A 14,222-nucleotide genomic window follows, 5' to 3' on the forward strand; every position below is an offset into this window, starting at 1 on the left:
CACACCACATCTTCAAAGGCTTTAAGTGTGGTTCTCATGATAGCCATGTGAGTGAAATTTGTAGATGCACAATACATATTTTTATAGTACACACTTGTTTCTTTAAAAGCTTCAAAAGTTTGGGGTCGGTAATTTGTTTATTTATTTTATAAGAAGTGTTTGGTGCTAACCAAGGCTGCATTTATTTAATAAAAAAAAAAACATAAAATATTTTAACAATTTAAAATAATTGTTTTGTCTTTAAATATATTTTAAAATGTAATTTATTCCTGTGATGTAAAGCTGAATTTTCAGCATCATTAATCCAGTCTTCACTGTTACATGATCCTTCAGAAATAATTCTAATATGATAATTTCTTATCATTTCTTTTCTTACCGTCAATGTTAAAAACGGTTGTGTTGCTTTTATTTTTGTGGAAACTCTGGTACATTCTTTCTTTGATGAATAGAAAGTTCAAAAGAACAGCATATATTTGAATTTTGACATTATAAATGCCTCTATTGTCACTTTTGATCAATTTCATGCATCCTTGATTAAAAAAACAGTATTCATTTCTTAAAAGACATCATCAAACTTTTGAACAATAGTGCAAATATTAAAGAAGATATTTTATATTTTCATTTGAAAGTAAAATATTAACCAATAAAAACTATCAAGTAACTACTACCTCAAGTTTCCAAATAATTTTTCAAATAATCAGTGTTTAATAGTTTAATGACAGATGAAACGAGCTACATCATCATCTTGTCATCATAGTTTTCAATTTCTCTCCTGTAGGCATTCAGTATGAAACCGGATTTCTGAAACTGCTGTGCTGAATAACTAACCTGGTGCGTTGTCGTAATTGTACACTGTTTCGAGATGCCCAATTGTGCTGGACGCCAACCTTAAATCAATAAAGAGCTCTTAGCGTCCCTGCAGAGCTTAAGGCAGTGCCATATGAAATGTCACACATATCTAACCTACGGGCCGACCTCACATTAGCACTGTTTAAGTGAATTAATCTAAGAGGTCGATGTGTTCCTGGGAGCCGTGGTGTGGCTTCAGTGAGCTGATATTCATCACTGATAGTTTTCAGTGAAGTGAATTGCGGTACCACATAAGATTATGTAAGTTTTTCCAATGCAAAACACCATCTCTTTAAGCCAGATCATGTTCTCTCAGATGTCTGGAGGGAAATTTTAGTACATGCAAATAATCATGTGAAAGTCATTTAATAACAGAACGAGCTGAAAGACTGTATATTTGCAAGTTGAAGCACTTTTTGAAAGTAAATCAAAGTGGCCATTAATGTCTGTAGTTGGATTAAACACTAGAACACAGTGTTCTTGAGAGCAAACCAGACAGATGGCAGATGTCCAGATATCTTTTGCAATTAAAGACCTAGTTGTAAAATATGAAAAAACGTGTGTCACAATTCACACTCTTTTACTGTGCAATAGAAAAATGTACTTTACTGGTAATATAGTACATACTAAGTGTTGTAAGACAGTACAGCTGTGCAGCTTTATATCACGTTCCTCATCATTTTTCTGTTCTGGACTAGGACTGTGCAATTAAATCACATGCGATTGTCATGCACATCTTGTCAGTAAAGCTGGTTCTGTGATTAGTAGTAAATCTCCATCACGTGCTTTCAAATGGAGTGGCATTATTATGATCGAATCGACTGCGATAATGAACGCGATATTGCCTAATTGTTAGTGAAGTACGGCTTTGTGTAGTAAATGCCGCTCCATCTGAAAGCATGTGATGGAGATTTACTACTAATCACAGAACCGGCTTTACTAATGAGATGCACATGACAATCGCATGCGATTTAATTACACAGCCCTATTCTGGACATTTCGATAGTTTACCGACACACTTCTGTAGTGCAAGGGATTGGGTAGTAGTCGACCGTATAGTATAGGTTTTCAATGGCTGATGCTGATATTTGGAATGCAGGATGGGTGATATAATGCAGATACAGTATAACCTGGAATATTTAACTATGGCACATTTATATGAATGTAAAATTATTTTGCATGATATTACCTTAAATTTCACTAAAGTTATACCTCCTATCTAGAAATTAGATATTGATGTTTGCCATTAAAATCCATCTTGATTGGTCAATAATAATTAGTTGTCAGTAATGTTAGTCCAAAAAACATGCATGAGTATATACATGCATACTATTTAGGATGAATAGTATGCAAATTGGAACAATGCCATAGCCTGTGTTGCTTTGGAAGCATAAATAATTTAAGTATTGAAGTACATAAGTTACTAGCAGGTCAGAATCAGTGCCTGCAGAATTCCACAAAATTGGAACAGATGTAATTTGTCAACTGTATTTTAATATTTAATATTATTAAATTTAATTGTGCTTTCAGTTACAAATTAGAGTGTATTCCATATAATTTCTCAGACTTCCCACCAAAATCAGTGCAGGAAATGTGATTAATGTGTAAAATATTTTTACCTCACCATAATTTGATTTGTTTTAAATATTTTACCTCAGCATTTTTAAATTTATTCAACAGTTTTCCCTCCGAAATCAGTGCAGGAATGAAATACATGTTTTTTTGTTTGTTTGTTTAAATATTCTTATGTCTTTATTTAGACAGGACAGTGTAGAGTAGACAGGAAAGCATAGGGTGAAGAGAGAGGGGAGTGGGATCGGCAAAGGACCAGGAGCTGGGATTCGAACTCTGGTCGCCGTGAGTGCAGTTGCACTGTATGTCAGCGCACTAACCGCTAATAACAAAATTTATTCCATAGGATTTTATAGACTTCTCTTCAAAGTCAGTACAGGAAATATGATAGATCATATAAAAGTTTTACCTCAGCATGTTTAAATTTATTTCACAGAATTCAATTCGAAGTATATTTGTATAGCGCTTTTTACGATACAAATTGTTGCAAAGCAACTTTACAGAAAATGAACAATATTTAATTATTAGATATTTAGATTTCTCTCCAAAATCTTGTTAAAATGTATTACACAGATTTCCCTCCAAAATCAATCCAGGAAATGTGATATATAGCCTAATTAAAATGTTTTACCTCAGCATGTTTAAATTTATTCCACTGAATTCTACAGATTTCCCTCCAAAATCAGTACAGAAATGCATTACATGTTTTAAATATTTTACCTCACCATGTTCAAATTCGTTACACAAATTCTGCACATTTCCCTCCAAAATTAGTGCAGGAAATGCGAGAGATGTTTTTTAATTATTTTACCTTACCATGTTTAAATTTATTACACAAATTTCCCTCCAAAATCAGTGCAGGAATTGCTAAAGAAGTCTGCCGACTTGAGTCTGTTTATAAGATTGATGTCATTATGCCATTTTCAGTGACTCCTCCCTGTTCATTTTTTTTCCTCATTAATTTTCTTTTATTCCACTGATGCTGCATAATGCTTATTGACAGACCTGCGCTCATATTAAGCTGCAGATGTTCCTCTCCTTTCCCTGACTGAATCTAATAGCTATCCGTCAGTCTGGAAGAGCGAATGCTGGCAGGAGCGGGCGGGGCCGTTCACGAGAGCGGCAGTTTGAGGGCCGTCCCTGAGCCACTTCATCATACCAACCCCAGCCAATCCCGTAACAGCCTTTTGCATTTCCATGGCAACAGAGCTTTATAAGCCCCACAAGAGGTGGATACAGGCGAAATGGCAGAGGAAAAAGGTTGCAAGTGAGAAGGAGATAAAAAAAGAGATTTTTTTTTTTTTTTCCCTTCATGTTTTCCGGCAGCGTTTAATGACATCTTCATTCATACCAGAAGATAAAGCAGCACAGCAATGCTGGCAGGATGCTAGAATGCTTCTGTTTGGGAATGAGACGTGGACCGGCTGCTTCTGTCCATTGATCGGATCAGTTGGATAGACAGCATAAGCGCCATCTAACAGGTAAAACATCTAGGCTTGGACAAACGTCTCGAATCTCAGCGCCTGCTTCTTGACGCAACTGGTAAACGGGTGTTTTTTGAGGGGACGGAGGCTTGCATGCTGTGCTTTCCTGGTTTTGATCCGAGTCTCTAATGGAATGCTCATCAATCCCACAGTATTTTCACATGCAAATCCATCTGTGCAAGTCTCGGCTGTGATTTGGGCGTTTCAAAACCCAAACAGCCTCACCTCACCTCGCAATTTAACTGATACAAGCCTTGACGTATTAAGATGGAGAATGAGATGGGGACATATCTTAATGGTTAATCTTAAAGGAAATGGTTAACGGTGATGTCAACGTGATGTTTTGTAGGGCTGTACATTACAGATACTGTCAGCTCAGCCAGCATTTCCTCGTATTTTTGTATTTACTGTACATACACAACAGGTTCTCTAGGTGTCAAATGCCTGTTGAAATGCGACACACTGAAATGATGATATGCCATATTACCATGTGGACACTTGACACAAACAAGCAATTACCTTTTCCATTACTCTCTAATGCAATATGCTAATTAATACGCCATTAAATGTTATTGCACTTTTTTTGTTACTATATTTTGCATTCAGCTTCCGAGATGTGCTTAAAAAAGACTTTGGATTGTGGTGTCCGTTTGTTTGGACACACAGTTCCTGGGAAAGCGTTCTCTGTAGGGAACTGTCCTCTCATAGGCATCGTAGACACTTGCCAACGGGAGGAATTTTTAGAAACCTTCTCAACATAATTATGGAAAATTGCATGTGATGCGGTTATGGAGAATTGTGTTTACTTTGACGTTACAGATCGTTTGCAGCACATGCTCCAATGTAGTCGGGCATAACCAGCTGGTGAGAAACAGAAAGATAATGTGCTGAAATCCCTCTCAGTAGGTACATGTGTCAGTGTTTCGCGACACGTCTGACACAAACAAATCCCGTAGCACTTGTGTTTTGTTGTAAAACGGCACGACAGGTGACGGCAGCGGTGTGGCATCAGGACGGACTGGTTTCAGTGGGAGTGAAGATGTCATGCGTAATGTCCTTTGAAGAATAGGTAGATGTCTGTTCAAGGAGCAGCTGTGTCTGTATTGTAGTGTGGCATCTGTCTCAGGCATGCAGCAGAACGTCTCAGGCCTTCACAATGGTGTCTCGATGCATTTGTCTGATATTTCAGGTTTAGCCACAAGCCCAGAGTAGCTGCGATGCTCCGGGTCCCTGACCTAGTTCAAGACCAAAATGCACCAGCGCTGGCAGCTGTGACTCACCAACGCTGACCATTACTGCTCTTAATAATTCCGTCCAGTTGTGATCTTTTGTCGTTTTTCCTGTGGAAGAATGACGAAACCCTTTTCTGATTTTTATAAGTGAACAGAGAATAAATGCAGTAATTTTAGACTTTTGTTTTAACGTTAAAAATTCTCTCTAAAGCACTTGGTATCATTTCAAACCTGCATGACTCTTTTTCTACATTTAGATCTTCAGCATCTACACTCACAAGTTAATCTTTCATCAGACTAATAATTTATTAAAACTGTTAAGTGTAATCTTTATCAGATTACATATAGTGTATTTCATACTGTATATTAGAATGTTGGGATTTCTAAATGTACACTAACATTCAAAATTATGTATTTTTTTTAAGTCTCACCAAGGCTTCATTTATTTGATCAAAAATACAGTAAAAACAGAAATATTTTGAAATATTATTGGAGTGTAAAATAGCTGTTTTCTATTTGAATATATTTTAAAATGTAATTTATTCTTGTGATGCAAAGCTAATCATTCTTAGCATCATTACGCCAATCTAGTGTCACATGATCCTTCTGAAATCATTCTGATGTTCTGATTTGCTGCTGAAGAAACATTTCTTATTATTAATATCAATGTTGAAACCTAGGGGTGCTCCAATCAGGATTTTTGAGGCTGATCACAGAAAGCAGTACTTGACGATACAATCAGTGATACCAATCTTTTTATAGCCTTCTTTTTATCATGTACAATTATTTATAGTAATACTCCAATCAGGAATTATAGACATTTATTCAGGGCCTGAATTACTCTTGTGAGAGGGGATTTTTTTTTTTTTTGTGGAGTGGAGGGAACCATTTTTTAGACATTTTTCAAAAGTATATATTTATCTCAAATGTTCGAGCATGCAGTGCATTTTTGTTTTTACACTTATGCAATTGTTGCGCAATAGCTTACACACAGCACAAAAGTGTTGCTCAAGCAAGTGGCAAAACATTTCAAATACTTTTCTAACATTATCACAAACATTCTAAATTAAAACTTACCATTGACAGAAACAGTCGGCTCTACTGCCTTTCCTTTTGGTTTTAAATCTTTATTACAAGCAATCCTACGGTTCATAAAGAACTTTGATTTCCTACCTCCACGAGTGCCATCTATTAACGGCATATGTGTTGACTGTGAAACACAGTAGACTTTAATTATATGCATTTATGGTGTAATTACTAAATTTTCGTTTTCATATTTACCGGAAACAATGCGCTGTCCTATTTCGAAAAATAGACCCTTGTGACTGGTTTTGTGGTGCAGGGTTACACGTTTTTTTTTTTTTTTTCAGGATTCTTTGAATAGAAAGTTCAGAAGCACTAATAGAAAACATATTTGAAATGTAAATGTTTTGAAACATTGTCTTTACTGCCACTTTTCATTAATTTATTAATTTATATACAACATGGGGGTGAGAAAACTGTGTTGGGTCAACTATTTGCCTATAATTGCCTATATTAATACCTAATCTTTGGAGTATCTTGGAAAGAAGCAGAGGTGATAAACAGTCATTTGGTCTCTGACCTTTCCTTTTGTGACACTTTGATTATTATTACTATTTTTAGAGACTCGTCGAGGGTCCAGCCAATCTATCGTAATTGTGTTGAATGCTTCCTTTTCACCAGGGGCAATACAGAGCAATCACAGCGCAAAGCTTTTTACTGCGAGTGTGCATGACGTAACCGAGCCATTCCAGCTATTTATAGATCAAATAGCTAGATATTTTTTCGTCACGGATGCTGTTTTTAGCACCGACAGCTGTTGCACCTAACATGGCCCTGCTTGGGAACCTTGAGATGGTCGCTTGGTTGATGTTCGGTGATGTTTATGAGTCCTATGGTGTCTGTGTTTACACCAGCTCACCTTTCTGCACACATGCGCTCAGCTTTACCTCTCAGGGAGGAGTTGGGTAAGTTGTCTGCGGATAATCCGTCTTACACTAAGCGGTCTGTGTCATGTGACGCACCCAGTGGAAGCACAGGAGAGTTACGGTGTCTGCCGGACCTCTGTGTCATCAGCAGGTGGATTTACGTTTCATACGGCAGCCGAAGGTCAAATCAAGGCCCCTTGTGTTTTGTTTAATTTTTTTTCTTCTGGAAGTCATTTGCATGGATGTCATTCCTGGACAGTTGGATTCCATTACAGCATTGCTGGCGTACAGTAACACTGTATTTATTAACTGTGAGTTGGTTGTGCTGCATGTGTTTGACACTACTATGTCTGAATACATAATGCCTGTGTGATTATACAGAACAGCTGTTGGTTTTGGGTTTTGTAAGTGATTATGTAGCCATATAGAATATGCTGCTTTTGTAAACAGAGAAATAAGTTTTAAATACTGTATGCGCTTCAGTTTAAAAATGCTTTTCCAGTGTTCTTCAAATAAGTAAATAGAAGTAATGGTTTCGAAGTAATTATTTCTAATAAGTAATATGGAATATGGCAGTTTGTAAATGGAGAGATACAGTTTATTTATGAGCAGTTTGAGTTAAAAACAAAATCTCTAAATTATTGTTTTTATTTATTGGTTCTCAATATGTCCATATATCTATTGTAATTTTGTCTGTGTATGGATTAATTTGTGCATGAGAGATGCCATTGCAACATATTTAGCTGCTTTTTCAACTTTTTAAAGACACTTTAACTGATCAAAGTGGTTTTTCATTTGTTCATTTTCTTAATCAAAATTATTTTTGTATTTTTTTTCTGTTAAAATATCTCAACATCCTTCAGAACAACATAAACTGAATCAAGAAGCAATCTTGCACATGACATTAGGGGTTGTTTTCAGACAAAATATCTTTAAGTATTTTTTTTATTTTTTTATATGCATTTAGGCAAATCTTGCTAAATTTGTGCAGTTTATGATAAAGACTGATTATGTTTAGATATTTTCACTAGAGACTTGCATTATGCAACAGATCTTGGATCTGGTCCGTTTTGCTGTTTTTGCTGAGCATGACTTGTGTCATTTTCTTAATCAGTATTTTTGTTTCAGTGTTACTGTAAAAATTCCACAGCATCCTTCAAGCAAGATAAATTTACTCACAAGACTTGTTTTTAGAGCAAATATCTCAAATTAGGTTTCTTTTTTTTTAAGCAAGTCTTGCTGAATGTATGTGGTTTATGATTATGTTTAGATCTTTTCATTTTAGAAACACAATATTTATTGTATTTATTTATTTGTTTCCCTCAGATGGGCGTCTCTGGGAGGCTTGATCTCTTGAGCTTTTCTTCTGGACGTCTGTAGATGATTTTCAGGTCTGATTTGTCTGTCTGTGTTTTCTGCTCAGGTCTGAGAAATGAGCTTGGCTCCTTCTCTCTGATGCACTCGAGCTAAGGGCCGTCCTGGTGGATTTGCCCCTGACCCAGCGGAGCGTTTCCAGCCCCAGCCCCGCTCCACGGCCAACATGCTGATCAAAGAGTACCGCATCCCCATGCCCATGAGCGTGGAGGAGTACCGCATCGCTCAGCTCTACATGATTCAGGTTTGCTCATGGTTTTATCTTTTGTTAAAGCAGTCTTTGTCAAACAGTGATGTTTGTAATGACCACATCTGTCAAGCTCCAAATGGGATGAGAACTTTCCATAAAAGTAGTTTGTACATTGTGCTACATCTTTCGAAATCATACAATGTCTTTGTATGGCAAACAGACTAAATTTTAAATTTAAAACAAGTAATATAAGAAAATATCACAGATCTCAAATCAAAAATGTAAACCTTTAATGACTGATAAAAGGTAGGACCCTATGAGTTCTAACTACCATTAAAATTAAAAGACACAGAATTTCTGAAAAACAGAACATTTTATAGAGTTCTATTATTATAATAATTTTGATTACTAAAATTTATTTAAAATTGTCAGAAAATATTATTATAATAATTTTGATTACTAATATTTATTTATTATTGTGAGTTTGATAATATTTTTAATAGGGGAATAAAAATAAAATTTTTGTTAAATTGTGTAAGGTTCATGATTTCAATAAATTAGACATGGTTTTAGATTTCTAAAGTTTAATTTAACCATTAAGGTGATAGTTCACCCAAAAATAAACATTCTGTCATCAAACAGTTGATGGTAGACTAGTGGTCATAGTATGGAAGTCAATGGATACCTTCAACTGTTTGGAGACCAACATTCTTCAAAATATCTTCTTTTGTGCTCAACAGAAGAAAAAATTTGAAAAATGTGAGGGTGAACTGTCCCTTTAAAAATGGACCCCTCGTCCCCAAAAATGGAAATTTGAAAAAATAAAACCTATGGTTTGACGTCAATGATGTTTGACCATGACACAAAAACCAAAGGTGGCTAATCTGTGTCATATTTTATTTGCGATCTGTGACTTAAATAGTGGTCTGTTCCTCACAGAAAACTAACGTGTAACTACCAAGGGCTTAAGTTGAGTCATTTGGGTTATTTTTATGGTGCTGTTTTAAGCCTTTTTGGTTCATATGGTCACTGTGAACCATGTGGAAAAGAGCTGTGTGAATCTCCTTTTGTGTTCCACAGAAAAAATAACAGCCTGTGGGTGTGGAACAACACGAGTATGAAATAATAATGGCAGAATCTTCATATTTGGGTGTTCCTTTTAAGCGCGTCATGCACTTCTTCTGTTGTTTCAGTGCGTAATGGAGCGCGTAGCATACAAAAAGCTGTTACTCACAGCTGGCTTGCTGGGTGTTTCCTTTTTGAAACATACTGTACTCTCTGGGTCAGATGCAGTGAAAGTAACATGCAAGTTACTTCACTAAAATATGATGCACGTGCAGATTTACAAAACAAAGACAGTGTTTCATGTCTATTTTTGGTAGGGGACACTGCACGCTCTAAATATTTAACTGAATTTGGCCCGCGATCCCCTAAGAGAGAGGTTGTGGGTGCTGGCGAGGCAGGAAGCACCTTACGCATTGTGCTGATGCTGAAACCACCTGCGAGCTGTTAGAGAAACGCTGATCCTCATCGGCAGCCAGGAATCAATACGGACCACCGTGATGTGCTAATGTAGATGTTGTAGTGTGTCGAGAAGGGCTAATGCTGTGTTAGCTGTGTTCTGAAACCTAGTAAGCGCCCTAGATAGACAGCATTGTAAAACATCATAGTCACAAAAGCAGTTCCAGAGGATAAGCAGCATCTTTTTAACATTTTGCTTTGGCCAAATTATAAGGCAACGCAACAGGGATCCTTCTTAAAGAAGTCAATCCCACAATGCACTGGGCCGAGCTCAAAAAACAAAACAAAGATAGCAAATAATGTGAAAAAATGTTAAGTAAGTGTGTAAATCAACAAGAATAGTTCAGTGAAATAGAATTAATCAAAATTATATCATGTGCTGACAGCAAAAGAGAAGCTTTAAAGGCCCCCTGCATTTTTCCACCAAAATAAAAGTATGATGGTCTAATATTTGAAAATGAAGAAATTAAGACAACAATAAGTATTAGTATTGTAACTATACAGTTGTACTGTAAAATACATTTTATATTATTATATTATTTTTCTTAAATACTCCCAGCTTCCCCCCCAAAATAAATAAAAGCTTGATGAATTATCATTAGAAAATAAAGATATTAAGAATTTTTTACAATTATAATTGCACAGTAATATTATTTGTATTGTTATATTATTTACATTAATTTCTCCTTGCAGTTATCTGTTAAAATTAAAGCTTGATGGTTTAACATTTGAAAATTAAGAAATTAGAATAACTATAAATATTAGAATTGGAATTTTACTGTTTTACTATAAGATTTATTAATGTATTTTTCTTAATATAAACAGTATTTTTCTCAAATACTACATTTTACTTTACAGGCATATATTACAATAGAAATATTTATTATTATTTATTTCAATACCATAATAATAATAATAATTAATTTGACAGTATTTTACAGTACTGTTATTTTATAGTCATATTGATATATAATCATAAAACGTTTGGGCAAATTATTCAGCCTTACAAATAAGCACCGCAAACCTGGAGCTTTTTATTACAATTTTATCAGAAACGGTGCATTTAAACTTTTCTTCCCAAATTGTGCAGTCCTACTAACCCTAAAATAGGGTGTTTTACCCAATATTTGTGAATGCTATGTATTTCTTATGCTTTATGGACTAATGTTGCTATAATGCAGCAACATGTAAATGTCAAACTCTGTTGGAGTCTCTTAACTTCATTTGTTTGCCACAATGGTGCTGCTCGATGTAAAGCATTCGACAGATCTGTATCTAGTTAATGTCTTGTCTGTGGAGGTTTGTATGAAATTTAATGAGTGCTCAGATCGTTGTTGGAGCTCACAGTGAGGTTACGGCCACAGATCTAACTGATCTTCTTCCCACATGCTCGGCTTTCTCTGAATGGTCTTATAAGGTTAATTAGCGCTCTGTCAATGCGGCTGTCTCGCACTGCTGTTGTCAGTGGGGTATTAAGCGAGCAGCCCTATAGACAACCAGGACGTTACTGTCCAATTGCAACAGGCATGCTAAATTTAAGCACTTGTGCAAAGTCAGTGGACATCAGAATGGAGCCCAAGCGATGTTGACTCGCATAAAACTTCAAGTCCTGCGGGAACATTGTCTAATTAGCAGATTTCTGAAAGCGTGAGTCATCGAAAGTGTGAAGTAGCATCCATATGACTGATGGTTGAATCGTTTTGGTTTGGCGCAGAGAATCGAAGTTCGAAGCCAATTAACACATTTGAATTTACATCTAAAGAGAGCATTTGTGTCCTCGTCCTTGTTAAAGTTAGTTTCACTTGTTTATTTGGGTTTTTTACGTTCTTTCTGAGCTCTGCTGTTTATAAGCACCATCTGTTGACATGCCATCGCAGAGCTGGCCTAATGAGCGTGTGGAGGGCAGACACACGGTTTGGCATGCTTGTACACCGTCAGTGTGACCCCGCTGGTGTAGTATTAAACCGGGGTGTGTGTTTGTGTGAGTGCCGTTCTATTAGCCTCATGTTACACAGCAGAACTCCGGTCAGGAACTGTGAACAGATGTTCAACGCTGGTGGAAATATAAACAAAACTAGTTCCGCTGTGGTTGGCATGAGGTGCTTTTTGCTGTGTGTGATGCACCAAAGAAGAGTTTTCATGCCATAAGCTACTGTGTCATCCGTTTGCGCTACAGTGCATTATAGATTTAGATTGATTAGTTCAGGCTAGGGTGGAATGATCAAATTAAGCCACATCATGGATATTGCAGCGATTTTAAGTGCACTTTGTGTCTGGTCATTAAGTTTCCTGCACCGCATGTCATTTAAGATGTTTTTTTCTTCTTAATATGTTAATGGTTTAAATGGTGTAAAGTAGAGCTGTTCCAAATACCATTTTTTTGAGCTTCAAGCTTCGGTAGTAATCAACACCGAATATTCAAAGCTTCTGAGGGAGGGGGCTGAACATATTCTTCTCTCTAATAAAGGCAGGGATCTCTGTGTATCTGTCTGTTTGCATTATTATTATGTCGAGAACCGTTCATACATTCATGTGTTACTGCGGACCCAAGGGAGTGCAGTGTCGCATTTTGGTGCAATATGCACACGCGACACGTTCAGAATTAGTAAACTTTTAATGAACTACAGAACAGCACGAGCCAAAAGCGGCATGCCTCACGCGAGCAGGGCTTATATGCTCCGAGAACAGACAGTGCACTAGTGATATAAAACACACAGGTCTGTTAAGAGCAATACTTTTAATATAGAAAAATTATTATTAGGCTGGGCTACTGTACGGGGTTTTTTTTTATTTTTTTTTATGACAACCGTATTTGCAATTATTTTACAAGCGAATTAAGTGCATGTTTTTATCATGTGTACAATTACTGATTAGGGGATAAAAGCAGCTTGTTTTTTTACTCCAACAATATACTATATGTGTACTACTAACAGAACTCAGGTGATTTTTCAAACTTTATATACTGTTGTGGTAGGCCAGTTTCAAATCGCATATTTGGCACACTGCCTTTCTTGTCCTCACTCAATTTAAAGTGCTCCCACACAGCTGAGGTCTTGGCATTTTTGTCTTCTCTTCCACATGTACTGAATCATGCTGTTCATGACGTTCACTCATGGGCGATTCATATTCAAGTGTGAATGAGAACCGTTTAAAAAAAAAAAAAAAGGATTGTTCAAATCTCGAAGTTGAAAATCGAATGCCAACCAACCGAACAAATATTCGAATAATCTAATATTCTGGTCCAGCCCTAATGTAAATCAGAAACCAGTTGCTTTTTAGATATTATATCAAAATGTTTCAGATCAAATTTTGCTGTTACGTTAATATATTATTTTAAATATTAAATTATTAAAATAACTGTATTAACTTTTAGTTAAAAATATATGTAGCTTATTGTTGCTGTTAATAATTTTTATTATCTTAGTTAAAATGTAGATTAATATTGCTTTTTACACATTTATATATTATATTCAATTGTATAATAATAAAAAATATTAAAATATTGTATTGTCATTAAAAATATGTGTAGATTAATGTAGCTGTTTGTAAGTTTATATATCATTAAAATGTTTCAGTTAATATATGTAGGTTAATATTACTGTTTATATATGTATATTACATTGTTTTAGCTAAAATATATGTAGTTTGCGGTTTATGCATTTATATACTAATGTTTTAGTTTAAAATATATGTAGATTACTTAAATGTTTTAGTTAAATATGCTTGTAGATTAATGTCTCTTTATACATTTATACAAGATGTTTTATTTAAATATCCCTTTAGATTAATACTGCTGTAATATATTTATGTATTTTATGTATTTATTTATGTTTGTATATCACTACTGTATATATTAGTGTATTTGTTCATATAAATCAAAATTATTAAATTAGTATTCCTTGTTTTTATTTAGTGAAACACTTTTTTTACTTTTTAAATGTATTTTTTATTTGACTTTATATTCAGTTTTACCTAGATTTTAAAATATGAAACCTTTCAAATCTATTTGGAAATGATGACTTTTCGATCAAAATAAAAAATAATAAAAATA

General features: G+C 35.3%; 1 protein-coding gene across 1 annotated transcript in view; it reads left to right on the forward strand.

Moving 5' to 3' along the window:
* LOC109053317 (membrane-associated phosphatidylinositol transfer protein 2-like) overlaps positions 1 to 14,222 on the forward strand; it is a 69,202-nt gene that overhangs the window by 12,618 nt on the left and 42,362 nt on the right. Inside the window, 1 exon segment of the mRNA XM_042733237.1 lies at positions 8,510 to 8,704. Within this exon segment, the coding sequence (XP_042589171.1) occupies positions 8,627 to 8,704 (78 nt within the window). The 5' untranslated portion in view covers positions 8,510 to 8,626.

This window comes from Cyprinus carpio, chromosome B10 (genome assembly GCF_018340385.1).
Source record: "Cyprinus carpio isolate SPL01 chromosome B10, ASM1834038v1, whole genome shotgun sequence".
Lineage (NCBI taxonomy): Eukaryota > Metazoa > Chordata > Actinopteri > Cypriniformes > Cyprinidae > Cyprinus > Cyprinus carpio.